Source organism: Muntiacus reevesi, chromosome 2 (genome assembly GCF_963930625.1).
Source record: "Muntiacus reevesi chromosome 2, mMunRee1.1, whole genome shotgun sequence".
Taxonomy (NCBI): domain Eukaryota; kingdom Metazoa; phylum Chordata; class Mammalia; order Artiodactyla; family Cervidae; genus Muntiacus; species Muntiacus reevesi.
The window spans coordinates 573,425-591,261 of record NC_089250.1 but is presented as its reverse complement, the minus strand read 5'-3'; the positions used below and the strand labels follow the sequence as shown (position 1 = coordinate 591,261).

Sequence of the window (17,837 nt, the reverse complement as noted above, 5' to 3'; positions counted from 1 at the left end):
CTCCCTCCCCATCCCATCCCTCTGGGTCATCTGAGTGCGCCAGCCTCGAGCACTTGTCTCATGCATCCAACCTGGATTGGCGATCTTTCACACTTGATAATATACATGTTTCGATGCTGTTCTCTCAGATCATCCCACCCTTGTCTTCTCCCATAGAGTCCAAAAGTCTGTTCTATACATCTGTGTCTCTTTTTCTGTTTTGCATATAGGGTTATCATTACCATCTTTTAAAATTCCATATATATGCATTATTATACTGTATTGGTCTTTATCTTTCTGGCTTACTTCACTCTGTATAATGGACTCTGTATAATCCATGTATAATGGACTCTGTATAATCCATCTCATTAGAACTGATTAAAATATATTATTTTTAATGGCTGAGTAATATTGCATTGTATATATGTACCACAGCTTCCTTATCCATTCGTCTGCTGATGGGCATCTAGGTTGCTTTCATGTCCTGGCTATTATAAATAGTGCTGCGATGAACATTGGGGTGCACGTGTCTCTTTCAGATCTGGTTTCCTTATTGTGTATGCCCAGGAGTGGGATTGCTGGGTCATATGGCAGTTCTATTTCCAGTTTTTTAAGGAATCTCCACACGGTTCTCCATAGTGGCTGTACTAGTTTGCATTCCCACCAACAGTGTAAGAGGGTTCCCTTTTCTCCACACCCTCTCCAGCATTTATTGCTTGTAGACTTTTGGATAGCAGCCATTCTGACTGGCGTGTAATGGTACCTTATTGAGGCTTTGATTTGCATTTCTTTGATAATGAGTGATGTTGAGCATCTTTTCATGTGTTTGTTAGCCATCTATATGTCTTGTTTGGAGAAATGTCTGGAGAAATGTCTGTTTAGATCTTTGGCCCATTTTTAGATTGGGTCATTTATTTTTCTGGAATTGAGCTGCGGGAGTTGCTTGTATATTTTTGAGATTAATCCTTTGTTTCTTCATTTGCTATTATTTTCTCCCATTCTGAAGTCTGTCTTTTCACCTTACTTATAGTTTCCTTTGTTGTGCAAAAGCTTTTAAGTTTCATTAGGTCCCATTTGTTTATTTTTGCTTTTATTTCCAATATTCTGGGAGGTGGGTCATAGAGGATCTTGCTGTGATTTATGTCGGAGAATGTTTTGCCTATGTTTTCCTCTAGGAGTTTTATAGTTTCTGATCTTAGATTTAGATCTTTAATCCATTTTGAGTTTATTTTTGTGTATAGTGTTAGAAAGTGTTCTAGTTTAATTCTTTTACAAGTGGTTGACCAGTTTTCCCAGCACCACTTGTTAAAGAGGTTGTCTTTTTTCTATTGTATATTCTTACCTCCTTTGTTGAAGATAAGGTGTCCATAGGTATGTGGATTTATCTCTGGGCTTTCTATTATGTTCCATTGGTCTATATTTCTGTCTTTGTGCCAGTACCATACTGTCTTGATGACTGTGGCTTTGTAGTAGAGTCTGAAGTCAGGCAGGTTGATTCCTCCAGTTCCATTCTTCTTTCTCAAAATTCCTTTGGTTATTCGAGGTTTTTTGTATTTCCATACAAATTGTGAAATTATTTGTTCTAGTTCTGTAATGAATACCATTGGTAGCTTGATAGGGATTGCATTGAATCTACAGATTGCTTTGGGGTAGTATAGCCATTTTGACAATATTGATTCTTCCAATCCATGAACATGGTATGTTTCTCCATCTGTTTGTGTCCTCTTTGATTTCTTTCATCAGTGTTTTATAGTTTTCTATGTATAGGTCTTTTGTTTCCTTAGGTAGATATACTCCTAAGTATTTTATTCTTTTGGTTGCAATAGTGAATGGTATTGTTTCCTTAATTTCTCTTTCTGTTTTTTCATTGTTAGTGTATAGGAATGCAAGGGATTTCTGTGTGTTAATTTTATATCCTGCAGCTTTACTATATTCATTGATTAGCTCTAGTAATTTTCTGGTAGGGTCTTTAGGGTTTTCTATGTAGAGGGTCATGTCATCTGCAAACAGCGAGAGTTTCACGTCTTCTTTCCCTATCTGGATTCGTTTTATTTCTTTTTCTGCTCTGATTGCTGTGGGCAGCACTTCCAAAACTATGTTAAACAGTAGTGGTGAGAGTGGGCACCCTTGTCTTGTTTCTGATTTTAGGGGAAACTCTTTCAATTTTTCACCATTGAGGATAATGTTTGCTGTGGGTTTGTCATATATAGCTTTTATTATGTTGAGGTATGTTCCTCAAAGGTTATAGTGAAATGAAAATGAAAATTAGGCAGTAATAGAGGAGTGATAGAGGACTTTAAAAGAAAATAAAAGAAAAAAAATTTAAAAAAGAAAAAAAATTATTTAAAAGATAATAAAAATATATGAAAATGAAAATTGAGGAGTAACAGAGGACTTTAAAAGAACATAAGCACAGCAAAAAAAAACAAAAAAAACAAAAAAACAACAAAAAAAACAAAAACAAACAAAAAAAATAAATAAAAGAACATAAAAGAAAATGAAAATTAAGGAGTAATAGAGGAGTAATAGGGAATTTTAAAAGAAAATAAAAAAAAAAGAGAAAACGAAAAGAAAAAATTTTTTTAATTGCAAAAAAATAGTAAAAGTATATCTAGGAATTTCTCTGGAGCTGTTGCGGGCAGTGTGGGTTCTGTTTAGTTTCAGATAGCTCCTTGTTCCAGCTTACACTTCTGGATATCCATAGGCCCCTTGCGGTGTAGTCAGTGTTAACTACAGGCATTTTAATCTGTTGCACCTGTCACTTCTGAAGCGGTTCCCTTTGTTTATTTGGCTTCTGTTTGCCAGTCTCTTCAGTGTCTAGTTTCCGCCCTGACACAAGCGGGTGGAGGTGGTCTCTTTTTCAGGTTCGCTGTTCTGTGGTGCTGCGGGGAGGGAGGGGCGCTGCAGACAAACATCACTGGTGTGTGGGGTGCACCCACAGTGTTCCGGCAACACTGGGTTTGCCCTGCTCGCAGGCTTGTGTGCTTTCCCCGTCTACACTGCTCAGGTACTCCACAAGAGTGCAGACTCGGTTGGGCCTGCGTTTTGTGCCTTCCCCGGGCCCAAGCAGCTCAGGCCTCCAGGAGCTTGAGGGGCGCACTCTCCCCGGGTGCGGTGCACCTTATCCCCTCCGTGGTCCCAGCCTCAGTCTCCGCGCGCTGGTCAGGTGAGCCTTGTGTCTGTTCTGAGCCTTGTGTCTGTTCTGGGGAGCTGGTCTCTAGCTGCGACCTTCCCAGCGGATGTCAGTCATCCAGAATCTCAGGAAGTCTTTGGTTAGAAACTGGAAGCCTGTTTGCAGTTTGGTAGGGAGTGCCATCTCTGGGACCAAGTTTCCCCTTTCCCCTCCCCCTGCCTCCTGCCTCTGGCGGGGGATGGGCTGGTCCGCTGCTGGCTAGCTCTTCTCTGGAATTGCTCAGTCTTTCTTTTGTTCTGCGAATGGCAAGCAGTTTGTTAGGTTTGCGTGCTTTTCGCTGGTTTATTTTCTCTCTCTTGCTATCCCACAGTTTAAGTTGCTATCTCACATTAGCTCCCTCTGATTGCCCTCAGGAAATTCAGGCCCTGTCCTTACCCTAAGCAATGCCGGTGTTTGGAAACTTATGACTCCCTTCCCGGGACAGGTCTCCATCCCTAGCTCTTTTGTCTGTCTTTTTACTTTTATATTTTGTCCTACCTCCTTTTGAAGACAATGGTCTGCTTTTCTGGGTGCCTGATGTCCTCTGCTAGCGATCAGAAGTCTTGGGAGTTTGCTCAGTGTTCAAATGTTCTTTCCATGAATTTGTAGGGGAGAAAGTGGTCTCCCTGTCCTATTCCTCTGCCATCTTAGCTCCTCCCCCCTAGGTAAGATTGTCTTAAAGTCTGTCCTTATATTTTGTAATGTATTTCAGGTCTTTTAAAAAGACCTGTGTATTTCAGCACAGTCTTTTAAAAAATAAACATAAGGAAAATGTTAGCAGTCACCTTTACAGCAAGCCATAACTTGGTGCTACAAAGTCATATTCCAGGGTGCCAAGGAGGCTTGATTTTATTTTGCCATGAGTATGCTTACCTTATATTATGGTTTGTATTTATCATTTGATTTCTGATGTTAACTTCATGGGTAGGGATAGAACTTAAGTAGTCCTGGGTAATTCGATAGCCCTGGGTATGTTCCATTCTGCTCTGTTAATCTTATTGCTAATTAATGTGTCCTTAGTCCTCTGCCCTAAAATGATTTGACTTTGGATATAACTTTGTGGATATCAATGTATTTCTCCCATCTGCTATCTACTATGGAGCTGCATGAATGTGTGGCTTCTGTAGGGGAAACAGTATGAGATCCTGGGTGATTCTGAGATGGAGTTATGCTGGATGTAGTTGAGTAAGGGCCTATTGGAAGTGAAAGTGAAGTCGCGCAGTGGTTTCCGACTCTTTGTGTCCCCAGGAACTGTAGCCTACCAGGTTCCTCCATCCATGGGATTTTCCAGGCAAGAATACTGGAGTGGGTTGCCATTTCCTTCTCCAGGAGACCTTCCCGACCCAGGGATTGAACCTGGATCTCCCTGTTTATAGGCAGACGCTTTACCGTCTGAGTCACCAGGGAAGTCCAAACATTGAAAACTCTTCTCAGTATAAATAGTTTTAGAATTTTATTTTTGAGATTAACTTTAAGTTGAAAAAGTCAGGCCTGTCTGGGCCTAAATTTATTTGGAAACTGAATCAAATTATCAGTGTAGGAAAGTTATTAGAAACTTGATCTGAAGAAGGGAGTTGATTCTAGACTATTCAAGTGACCAAGTGATACTGTTTCTTTAAAGAAGTTGGGAAGAGAACGTTATTTAAGGAAATAATAATTTCAAAGCAGTAATAGATTCATACATTCTCTATTAATACATTTCCGTAAAACAGCAAGCATGTATCTATGCTCAACGTGCATTTCTGCACCTGTAATGTGTGTTGAAAGTGACAGAAGCTTTGCCTTCAGTGAGGTCTCAGGCTCACTAATCCCCGTCACCTTTGCCTTTAACTGGGGACTGAAAGCAAGGCATGGGGTGTTGTCATGTGAAGCTTGATCTCGTGACCTCAGTGGGTCTCCTTTCTTCTGTGAGTTATCAGTTCAGTTCAGTTCAGTTGCTCAGTCATGTTCGACTCTTTGCAACCCCATGGACTGCAGAGCGCCAGGCCTCCCTGTCCATCACAAACTCCCAGAGTTTACTCAAACTCATGCTCATCAAGTCGGTGATCCATCCAAACATCTCATCCTCTGTCGTCCCCTTCTCCTCCTGCCTTCAATCTTTCCCAGCTTCAGGGGCTTTTCTAATGAGACAGTTCTTCACGTCAGATGGTGAAAGTATTGGAGTTTCAGCTTCAGCATCAGTCCTTCCAATGAACACCCAGGACTGATCTCCTTTAGGATGGACTGGTTGGATCGCCTTGCAGTCCAAGGGACTCTCAAGAGTCTTCTCCAACACCACAGTTCAAAAGCATCAATTCTTTGGTGCTCAGTTTTCTTTATAGTCCAAATCTCACATCCATACATGATCACTGGAAAAACCGTAGCTTTGACTAGAAGGACCTTTATCCGCAAAGTAAGGTCTCTGCTTTTTAATATGCTGTCTAGGTTGGTCATAACTTTTTTTTCCAAGGAGCAAGCATCTTTTAATTTCATGGCTGCAGTTACCATCTGCAGTGATTTTGGAGCCCAAGAAAATAAACTTTGTCACTGTTTCCATTGTTTCTCCATCTATTTGCCATGAATTGATGGGACCAGATGCCGTGATCTTTGTTTTTTGAATGTTGAGTTTCCAGCCAGCTTTTTCACTCTCTTCTTTCACTTTCATCAAAAGGCTCTTTAGTTTTTCTTTGCTTTCTGCTGTAAGGGTGGTGTCATTTGTATACCTGAGGTTATTGATATTTCTCCCAGCAATCCTGATTTCAGCTTGTGCTTCGTCCAGCCCAGCATTTTGTGTGATGTACTCTGCATGTAAATTAAATAAGCAGGGTGACAGTACACAGCCTTGACGTACTCCTTTCCCAATTTGGAGCCAGTCTGTTGTTCCATGTCCAGTTCTAGCTGTTCTTTCTTGACCTGCATACAGATTTCTCAGGAGGTAGTTCAGGTGGTCTGGTATTCCCATCTCTTTAAGAATTTTCCATAGTTTGTTGTGATCTGCACAGTCAAAGGCTTTGATGTAATCAATAAAGCAGAAGTAGATATTTTTCTGGTATTCTCTTGCTTTTTCAATGATCCAGTGGGTGTTGGCAATTTGATCTCTGGTTCCTCTGCCTTTTCTAAATCCAGCTTGAATATCTGGAAGTTCACGGTTCATGTACTGTTGAAGGCTGGCTTGGAGAATTTTGAGCATTACTTTGCTAGTGTGTGAGATGAGTGCAATTGTCTGGTAGTTTGAACATTCTTTGACATTGCCTTTCTTTGAGATTGGAATGAAAACTGACCTTTTCCAGTCCTGTGGCCACTGCTGAGTTTTCCAAGTTAGCTGGCATATTGAGTGCAACACTTTCACAGCATCTTTTAGGATTTGAAATAACTCACCTGGAATCCCATCACCTTCACTAGCTATGTTTGTAGTGATGCTTCCTAAGGCCCTCTTGACTTTGCATTCTAGGATGTCTGGCTCTAGGTGAGTGATCACACCATTGTGGTTATCTGGGTCATTAAGATCTTTTTTGTGTAGTTCTGTGTATTCTTGCCACCTCTTCTTAATTTCTTCTGCTTCTGTTAAGCCCATACCATTTCTGTTCTTTATTGTGCCAGTCTTTTGCATGAAATGTTAATATACACATTGGCCAGGAAGGGCATGACATTTCCCATAGAGAAGTGATTTCCTGATCAAGTCTTTGTTTCCCATAAGCCTCACCATTACATCTTCCTTTTTTCCCATAATTTTAAAAGATGGGAAGTCAAAGCAAGACTGCTAGTTTGGTTTTTGTTTGCTGTCTTTATTGAGCCTAGTAATGGTTGAAATATTTTACCACATGTTATTTTTTTTTGTTAATTAATTAATTTTAATTGGAGGCTAATTATTTTACAGTATTGTAGTGATTTTTGACATACATTGACATGAATCAGCCAAGGGTGTACATGTGTTCCCCATCCTGACCCTCCCTCCCACCTCCCTCTCCATCCCATCCCTCAGGGTCATCCCAGTGCACCAGCCCTGAACACCCTGTCTCATGCATCGAACTTGGACTGGCGATCTATTTCACATATGGTAATAAACACGCTTCAACTATTGTCTCAAATCATCCCACCCTCGCCTTCTCCCACAAAATCCAAAAGTCTTTCTTTACATCTGTGTTTCTTTTGCTGTCTCACATATCGGGTCATTGTTACTATTTTTCTAAATTCCATATATATGCGTTAATATACTGTACTGGTATTTTTCTTTCTGACTTACTTCACTCTGTATAATAGGGTCCAGTTTCATCCACCTCATTGGAACTGATTGAAATGCATTCTTTTTAATAGCTGAGTAATATTCCATTTTATATATGTACCCACAGCTTTCTTATCCACTCATCTGCCGATGGACATCTAGGTTGCATCCGTGTCCTGGCTATTGTAAATAGTGCTGTGATGAAAATTGGGGTACACGTGTCTCTTTCAATTCTGGTTTCCTCAGTGTGTGTGCCCAGCAGTGGGATTGCTGGGTTGTGTGGCAGTTCTATTTCCAGTTTTTTAAGGAATCTCCACAGTTTTCTCCATAGTGGCTGTACTAGTTTGCATTGTTATTTTTCACATGTAATCCAAGGACTCAGTTTTAGAAATCAGGTATATATTTTGCATTTTAAACCAATATGGGAAAGACCCATAAGTGTACATCAGATTACTCTGGCCTCATCACTTTCTGACATCAGCAACTGTGCTTTGAAGGATGGAAAACAGCAAAGCTGTGGACAGGCAGAAAAGCCATGGAATATACAGGCAGCAAACTTTTCCTCTCTTATCTGGTCTCCATTTCAGTTGGTGTAGATACTGTCTGAATTTTGCAACTTGTGTGAACCATTTTTCTATTAGGTTGGCCAGTAGTTCATTTGGGTTTTCCCCAAGATCTTGTGGGAAAACTCAAATGAACTTTTTTGGTCAACTCAGTATATGCTGCTGACCGCTTCCTAGTGTGGAGCTTTCACAGAGAGGGTCTCCAGTATCAGGAAGTGTAGCTCTCACTCTCCATGAAAGATGGAAAATCTGTCTGCTCTCCTCTTTTAGATGCCTGGCTCTCCTCTTTTAGATGCCTGGTCTGCTAAGCTGAAACCTGAAAATCTAACTGTTGGAGGGAAGAGGGGGAGGAGGGTACCACTCCTGTATAGGCCCTGTTTGTAAACAGTGCCATGTTTAGTGGCTCAGAAAGTGGCCCATCATGAGAGAGTGGTTCTTTAGACTGGAAAATAGATCCTGAACTGATGGAATGAGAGGATTTTCCTCCCAGTTTCTGGGAAGGATGACAGTGTAATGGAGTTATGTAGTGTTAGAGACGTGAAACAGCCCTTAGTGGCAGACTGACTCCAGACTTGTCCTTTTGAGAGAATGCAAGTGAGAAAACAGTTAAGTGAGTTGCCCAGGGTTGAGGCTGGTGTCCCGTTAAGTCTCTTGTAGGCCCCCTTACCTAGCATTCTAGATGGCCCAGGTGTCTCATGGGTGGGACTTACCCCCTTCCAGGCTTTGTTGTAAATGCCAGTTATTTGTTACTGGCAAGTGTTTCTTCTTTCCTTTGCAATGTGACCAAACAGAAACTTTCCACTTCAGTTGATATTAAGAAAGGCAAAAGGAAAAAGAAAGTCAGAAAAAAGCATTGTGTGCATTGAATAGCTCCTATAAGCATGTGCTGTCATTTGGCTTTCAGACTCTGTCTTTTCAGGTGGAAGTGTTCTCCTCTTTGTTGTTCACATCAGTTTAACAGCTTGGAGCTTGCTCATCTCCAACCCACGGTGCTTCATGCATCCCACTGCCCTGCATCTGGGTTTCCTCTGTCTGGCATTTAGGCATTTCTCTGGATCCAGGCTCTTAATACTTTGGCCAGCTGATGCAAAGAGCTGACCAATTGGAAAAGGTCCTGATGCTGGGAAAGATTGATGGCAGGAGGAGAAGGGGATGACAGAGGATGAGATGGCTGGATGGCATCACCGACTTAATGGACATGAGTTTGAGTAAACCCCGGGAGATAGTGAAGGACAGGGAGGCCTGGCATGCTGTGGTCCATGGGGTTGCAGAGTCGGACATGAGTGAGCGACTGAACAGCAACTGGATCCAAGAGCCTCTGTGTGCAGCTTGGTGCTGCTTACACGAGTCAGACCTCTGGTGGTGCTCGTTCTCTCCTAACCATGTCCAGGGCCCCAAAGGCCACCTCCTTCAAGCAATCATTCTGGATCCTTCCCCACCCCCAGAACTGGTTATCGTCTCTCTATCTCTGAAGTATCTATCAAAGAGCTTTCTTCATTTTTTAATGATTTCCCTGTTACATATTGCTTTACAGTTTCCTTTTTTATCTTTTTCTGAACCCTTCCCCCCAGATTTTAGCATGATATCTTAAATGTAATGAACCAAATATTAAGTAAAGTAATAAATGAATATGCAGGTGGTAATAGTCAAAGTGAGTTATCCATTTGATGTTTATAAAATTGAATCAAAAGGACCATGACTCTGGAGTTTTAAAATTTTTGAACCCCTTAAATTTATGAAGTATTGTTCCTGTTTTAAAGATTCGGCAGTTGTTCACAGTGGAGGCAAAGCTCAGCAGTTAGTTCGGTACAGGAGGACCCGTGCGGCCCTGCTCAGCAGGCGGCTCCCTCCCGCACTGGTCTCTGTGCTGCGCGGTACGGTGAGGAGGCCGTGTAGAGGGTGTAGGGAGCGAGGGACCCCGACTGCCTCAGCCCCGTTTCACACGTCGTCCCATCAGTTTCATCACCGCAGCCCACAGTCTGGGTGTGGAACACGAGCCAGAATGAGCCTTCCTCTAGGAAGCTTGTAGTTTATCAAGGGAAACAGCTTGTTAGTAGTAAGTAGAAAGTGAGTCAACGCTGCATTCAAGGTTGGGGGTGAGGCCAGTCAGTCACTCTTTAAAATTAGATCTAGTTCACATCATTGATGTGTTTTCTCACAGTTTGTCCCTCTAGTAATTTCTTTTTATTATTATTATTATCGTCCCACTGCTTTTTTTTTTTTAATTGGAGGCTAATTACTTTACAGTATTGTGGTTTTTGCCGTACATTCTCATGAATCAGCCATGGGTGTACATGTGTTCCCCATCCTGACCCTCCGTCTCACCTCCCTCCCCACCCTATCGCTCAGGGTCCTCCCAATACACTTCTAGTAATTTCTTGCAGCACTCTTAGTAATTCTACGCCCTGAAATACTCTTCCACATAATCAGGAGTTTCCCACTGGTAAGGGACAACCCATATACTGACTTGTTTTATTTATCATGTTGTTCAGTCATCAAGTCATGTCCGACTCTACACGACCCCGTGGACCGCAGCACGCTACGCTTCCCTGTCCCTCACCATCTCCCACAGTTTCCCAAGTTCATGTCCATTGATTCAGTGATGCTATCCAACCATCTCATTCTCTGTTGCCCTTTTCTCCTTCTGCCTTCAGTCTTTCCCAGCATCAGGGTCTTTTCCAGTGAGTCAGCTGTTCGAATGGGGTGGCCAAAGTATTGGAGCTTCAGCTTCAGCATCAGTCCTTCCAAAGAGTGTTCAGGGTTGATTTCCTTTTAAGACTGACTGGTTTGATCTCCTTGCTGTCCAAGGGACTCTCAAGAGTCTTCTCCAACACCACAGTTCAAAAGCATCAATTCTTCAGTGCTCTGCCTTCTTTATTGTCCAGCTTTCACATCAGTACATGACTGCTGGAAAGACCATAGCCTTGAGTTTTTGGACCTTTGTTGGCAAAATGATGTCTTTGCTTTTTAACACAATTATCTAGGTTTGTCATAGCTTCCCTGCCAAAAAGCAGTCGTCTTCTGATTGCATGGCTGCAGTCACCGTCCTCAGTGATTTTAGAGCCCAGAAGAGGAAATGTGTCACTGCTTCCACCTTTTCCCCTTCTATTTGCTGTGTAGTAAAGGGGCCAGATGCCAGGGTCTTAGTTGTCTGAATGTGGAGTTTTAAGCTGGCTCTTTTACTCTCCTCCTCCATCTTCCCTCATCAAGAGGCTCTTTAGTTCCTCTTTGCTTTTTACCATTAGAGTGGTATCATTTGTCACAGTAGGGTTTTTTAAAGAATCACTTCAGACTTGGCTGATAGAGTCTGTTTTCTTATACTTGCTTATTAATTCATCTGTTTTTAGTGGATTGTGTGTATACATTTGACTTTGTGACCTCTGTTTGAAATTAATGGTATATTCCAACATTATATCCACATTTGAAAAATAGAAAATTCTTAGTTATACCCTGGCCTTGTTTTTTGAGGACTTTTGACCAATTGCTCTGGATTTATCTATAAATATCTGGTTATACAAGCAAGGCCTAATGCTGGGTAATGAATGTCCTAGTCACTCACTGTAAAATCACTGTTTTCCCTCCAGGTCTTGGTAGTAATATCAGAATGTTTGTACTTGCCACTTCCAAGAAATTTATCTGAACGTTCTGGTAAGTATGACAAATTTATGAGATAGAGTATCTTTAGAAATCTGTGGTATGCCTTTCTGTGCTCATAGTGAATTTCCCCGTGGTTTGCTGGTGACCAAACCATAACCACTACCAAATTCCTTGAAATGTGTTCTCTAGGTAGATTTGAGCAAGCATTCTTTTATTTCCTCTCTTACATCAAGGGACATTTCATTTTGGCAATTACTTTTCCCTTGAATTGTATGCCCTTCATTAATCAGTTGACATGCTCTCCTTCATGCAGACTGGGATGAGCAAGGTGGGAGGGAAGGTGGCAGTCACCAATAATGGCCCTGAGCCCTTTAAAGCAGTCTTCCCAAATCCTTTCACTACTGCACGCTGTTTCTGGGACCAAATGCCCCTGGATTTCCATGCTTTTATTCCTGTTGTTTGCAGGAAGACTTTGTTTGTTTTCTGGGCCATACTTGGTCCTGTGGGATCTTAGTTTCCTGACCAGGATTGTACCTGCACTTCCTGAAGGGGAGGTGCAGAGTCCTAACCACTGGACCGCCAAGCAGCTCTCCTTGAAGACTCATGAGACTTTGTAATTGTTGAATTTTATGTGAGTTTAACTAAATGAGCTTATACTTCTTTTAATTCTTACAGTTTTTAAGGCTTTCAGACTTCCATATATAATTATAAACTATGTTATATTCCTTAGAATTCTTAAAAGTAACAGAATTCCAGTTTAAAGTAACCTACAGGAAAAAAGAAAAATCCATTAGTTTACAAAGCTGAGAAATCCAAGGATGTTCTGGTTTCATGCTTAGCCCAAAGATGATAGGTTTCTGTCTCTGTGAAGCTGATTCAGTGGCTTTCAACAGCCCCAACTCACATTTTATCAGTTTAACAATCCCTCTAGAAAGAGAGAAAACTTTTCCTCCTCACTCTGGCCAAAAATTCCTGGAAAGTACTCCAACTGGCTCTGCTTAAGTCAGTTTGAACCAATCACCATGACCAGTGAGTGTTTCACTGAGCATTCTACAAGGTACCTAACACAGAGCACAGAGGAACCTTTGCCCTCCATGCCCCTGAGGTGTGCCCAAGTCAGCTTGGTCAGCGAGTCTCCAGAGAGAGGTGGAGATGCCCTGGGTGGGGCTAGGATGCCATCCAGAGATCTGTTCTTTGTGGTAACGTAGTTTCAAGATGGAGAAAGCCATCCTGTGCCCCATTGTTTCATTTCACAGCTAAATGCAATCGACTACTGAATGACCTTTTTAAAACTGAAGTATAGTTGATGTCCAATGTTGTATTTGTTTCAGGTGTTCAGTAGAGTTGATTCATTACTTTTATAGGTTATACTCCATTTTAAGTTATGATACTGGTTATATCCCTATGCTGAATATTACATCCTTGTATCTTGTAGATTTTATACCTAGTAGCTTGTACCTCTTTTCCCCTTCCCCTCTCTTGCCCCTCCGGTTGGTAACCACTAGTTTGTTGAGTCTGTTTCTGTTTTATAATATTCATTTGTTTGTTTTATTTTTTTAGATTCTACATACTAGTGAAAGCATTTTGAATGCCCATTGTTTAATCAGAGAATGTTCCCCCTCTCTTTCTTCCACAGAGCAGAATCTCAGGTCAGAGAAGGTTCATATAACTGAACAGTTGCAGGATGTAGAGGAGGAAAAGGATGATTCAAATGAAGAAGAAAACAAGGACAACCTTGTAGATGACGAGGATGAGAAAGAGGACCTTGGTTACGAGGAGGAAGCAGAGGAGGAAGAGGAGGACGGCCCGGCTGCTGGTGTGGATGAGGAGAAGAATGATGCCCAGGACCCGGAGCCCCTGAGGGAGGCCCGGGAGGACGAGGGGCCTGGTGAGGTGGGAGATGACAGCCTGGAGCAGCCCCGCCCGGCTGGCACAGAGGCGGTGGAAGACTCGTTGAGACAGCGCAGAAGTCAGCATGCTGACGAGGGACCGTCGACCTGAGGACAGTGTTTCAAGGAATACAAACCAAAAGCATATGTTAACTTCCCCTTTTGTCTGCAGTTTAAACCAAATTCTTATTTTCTTTTTGAATGAGCAAGCTTCTCTTAAACAATAATCTTTATCCATTTAGTCTCATGGCATTAAGCCTCATATATGTTAGGGAGAATCTTTCAGGCATGACAATCAGGATACAGAAAAACAAACATGGTGCTAGGGTCTGTTTGGGGCCGGGGGTGAGCACACACTTGTTTATTCTGGGCTACAGAGCTCTGACCAGAGAAGGTGGTCTCCAGTGTCAGGAGCACTGTTACGGGCACATCCAAGGCTGCAGGCCCTTTAAGTGAAAGCAGGGCAAGCTGAGCACCCTCAGAGTTTAGCAGGCATCTTGCTTCCTCTTGTTTGAGTGTTTATTTTTGCCAAACCGTAAGAAACATCAAGCACCATATACAGGGGTACTTTTTAGAGATAGAAGTTGAGAGGGCCTTGGAGATTATTGTAGAAAAAAGCTTGGAAATGTTCCTAACTCTGAACCTCCCTTCTTGTGTTTTATTTCTTACCTTTAACATTTCCAGTTTTCCCACCATGGGCCTGTGGGCTCCCCACCCTCTGAACAATACTTCTTCAGTGAGAGGACTCAGGCAGCAGTCAGCTCGATATCAGCTATATTTATTTTGCCTTAACGGTTTAGATAATCAAGCAGCACAGCCCATGAAGCCATGACTGCCAAGCATCTCAAACAAAATGTTGTAACCTTTGGAGATTCAAAAGGAAGTAGCAGTTTTACAGGAGAGATTTTGGTTGTTTTTAGCCAAAATGTAGTCTTTTTTAATTTTTTTCAAAAAGCTCCTTTAGCAATATTCTTTTATTGAAGAATATTGAAGTCAGAAATCTCCTACGTCTTGCCAGTGCAAGGTAATCTTATGACGAAAACTTGAATACTGTGTTGTTTTGTTTCCATTTCAAGGGGTTCCCTGACTCTTGAACCAGTTTAATAATAACTGAGGAAACATTTCTGGTTTTCCTTCACTGATATGCTTTTGATGAAAGAACTAACGAAAGTGTATATCTGAAAATGAAAGGTTTGATTTCGTTTTCTTCTTCCTTAATCTTGTAAAGAATTTTATTCTTGTAAATCTCAATGCTTAGTCTGCTAAAAGTACCCAGGGGGCTCAATGTCCTTTAAAAAATCCATCCATCTATCTGATTTATGTCTTAGAATAAATTCAGAATATTAGATTCCAAGCTTATGAAAGGTGTCTAAAGTTTATCATACACCCCTCGAGTCCAGATGGAATAATAAGTAGTACAGGTTTATGGAATTCAAAAAGCTTCTGTCATTTTTTTTCTTTTTAATTTATTTTTTATTGAAGGATAATTGTTTTATAGAATTTTGCTGTTTTCTGTCAAACCTCAACATGAATCAGTCATAGGTAAACACATATCCCCTCCCTTTTGAACCTCCCTCCCCATCCCACCCCCTTGGTTGATTCAGAGCCCCTCTTTGGGTTTCCTGAGCCATATAGCAAATTTCCCTTGGTTCTCTAGTTTATATATGGTAATGTAAGTTTCCATGTTACTCTTCATCTTTAAGAAGAAATATGCAGTACACTCCTATCCGCTGTTTAGATAACCCTTACCTTGTGTTAACTTTGAACATGGGCTCACTGGAGGAGGGGGAGGTTCTGAAACTCTTCCCTGATGTGGCTGAATGAGCCTATTGCAAGCCTCACACAAAGGGAGTTTTTATTCTGACAGAGTCCAGTTTTTAAAGTTGGTTATTTTTCATCTTTCCCACTTAGTCACCTGATAGTCTCATCCCCCAGTGTGATGACATTAAGAGTTGCCAATAATTTTTCTCTTTAAACAGCAATACAACCTCAAGTTTGAGGCCATCACAGAACTGACAGGCTGGGAAAACCTTGACTTGTGCTCACTTCTTGCCCGACCACCATCTGGGGGTCTGACACCTCCTCACCCGAAGCACCAGTACCAATGGTACCTCCAGGGAGGCAGCTCCATCTCCCTGATACCAGGAAGCCTTTCTGGAGCAGAGACAAGGTGAACCTGCCCTCCTGGCACTGAATTCTGTTTTCTTTTCTAATCAGCTGAAACAAAATTTTCAAAGATAATTCATTTCAAGTTCAACAGTATGGAATAAGAAAGTCTTCATAGTTTGGCTTTTCTGTATGATACTTACCCCCAAGCCCCCTCCCCCATATTGAAATAATTCTTTTTCTGTGAGTGAAGTATTTTACTAAAGGAGACAGAATGAAGAAATAAAATCTACTTTGGCTTTTTATAAATGTAAGGCCAATTTCCAGCTGGATTTCTAATAGTATTTAATTATATAATAAAACTGTATTTTCTTTCTCAGCAATACTTAAAAAAAAAATGGAGGAAGAGGAGAAAACAGTTTGGAGATGTGGATTCATTAAAAGTTGAAGTATTTGCTATAGGGACTGTTTTTACAGTTTTTTTTTTTTATTCTGGTGAAAGATGTACACAATGGAATTTAATTTCTTTCCACTTGCAACTTTTAGGCTCATTTTAAGTACTTTCTGAATATAAAACTAAAGGAAAATATCAACTCAAAATAATTTAAAATTAGATTAACATTTCAATAAGATTTGATAGATTTTTCCTGTAGGTAATATATTTAATCCAGAAGTCAAGTGCATAGAAATATGATTTTGATTCAAAAAATAAATTATCATACCTTCCTGTATTTCAGTATCAGTTACTTAGTTATAGAATATCAAAGTTAGGTAAATTAAACAAACTGTTCATTTGGGAGTGGGGGCAGTGCCTTCTGTGTGAGAAGTGAGAGCAGAGTGCCTGTTCACTGGTTAGAGGGAAAGTTTGAAACCTCCAGTTACTGTTTCCTTGATTTCTTCCTTTTATTATTTATCTCTTGGCGAAAGACCCCAGCTTGCTTAGAGTTCTCATTCTGAAGCAACATGTAGGCAGTCTACTTCTTTCTTTCCCTTTAAACTGTAAGTGTGAATGGGTGAGAAGCTGGTTCATTTACCTCACATGGCTTGACACCCCTGAGCACACACCCACTGCTTTATCTTGGCACAAGATCCCAGTTAGCCACAAGCCTCTCTGACTACAAGAAGAAATCCGAAATTACTACTGTGATAAAAAGCAAGAAGCTTTGATCAGGCTGACACTGCCAGTGGAGAAAGCCAAATTTTGACTCTCTTAGGGCCCAAATCCTTGTTGATAGCTGTGGTATTTCTACATGATTTGGGTGTGTGTGATTTGCGTAGATGATTGAAGTGTCTTTTAAGGCATGTGGCATGTGACTTTTTATTACCAAGTCCTTTAAGAGGGAAGCCTGATTTACAGAATGAGAAACATTAAAGAGTCCACAGAAGGGTACAAATGATAAGACATACCTGAGCTTTTAGCCTAAAACGTTAAATTGGCATGAAGTAAGAAAAGGAAGGGGAGACTGGTGCTTTTGTTAATGTGTATCAGTAGTTTCGTTATGTCCTTTATCTCAGTGTTAAAGTGTTATTTCTGCCAGTATTATAAATGTGTGGTTCATCCATCCTTTCAAATAATAGCATTTGGGAAAATAGTGATGTAAATCTTCTGTGCCAATAGAAAAGTTCCTTCTTGTTCAGTATCTGTTTATATCAGTCTACATTATGATCCCCTTTAGAAGATTGTAGCTTATTTTGAAAACCAGAAGTAGAGTCAAGTCAGATCAATCTGGATGGGGCAGCTTTTTGAGCATCTTTCCTGAGCCAGGAGGTTTGCTTGAAAGGCCTTTGATAGTTTCAGATCAGGACACATGGCCTTCAGATGGGTTATTCTCAGTGAAACTTCCTGTGAACTGTGACACTGTACATATGTGATTCATACAACTTTAACATGTTTCAGTGTATTTTAATCATTTGTTACTAAGCAGTGCAAATGTAGCTTCTTCATGCAAATGTAGCTTTATACTAAAAATACTATTTATTTGTATTGCAATACATTATAAATTTGTTATTTATATTCTTGTAATTGTCTTAATTTTTTAGCCTAGTGATACTTATTTTTCTCTTCATCTGTATTTTCCTCAAATGGCATCAGCAGCAACTGGAGTAGGAGATCAAGATATGAGCCTCAAGCAGTACATTGCCTGAATTACAGATCACCTTATCACAGAATTGTATGTGATCCTTGATGCTATTTGTTTTCATTTTATTGTAAATTTCCACTTGCATCAAAACCTAATGATGGTGATAACTAAGTAAAAAGAAAGCAAAACAAAAGTTCTTTTTCATATAAGAAATTCATAGAAGTCATTTGCCTAGGCAGTGAAAAATAT

The 17,837-nt window shown here is 40.8% G+C and overlaps 1 protein-coding gene across 1 annotated transcript in view; it reads left to right on the top strand.

Annotated features, from left to right (window-relative positions):
* TMX4 (thioredoxin related transmembrane protein 4) overlaps nucleotides 1-17,519 on the top strand; it is a 65,621-nt gene extending 48,102 nt beyond the window's left edge. The window contains exons 7-8 of the mRNA XM_065920847.1: nucleotides 11,500-11,563; nucleotides 13,149-17,519. Of these exons, the coding sequence (XP_065776919.1) occupies nucleotides 11,500-11,563; nucleotides 13,149-13,513 (429 nt within the window). The 3' untranslated portion in view covers nucleotides 13,514-17,519. The remainder of the gene's footprint in view (nucleotides 1-11,499; nucleotides 11,564-13,148) is intronic.
* Nucleotides 17,520-17,837: the final 318 nt, after the last annotated feature.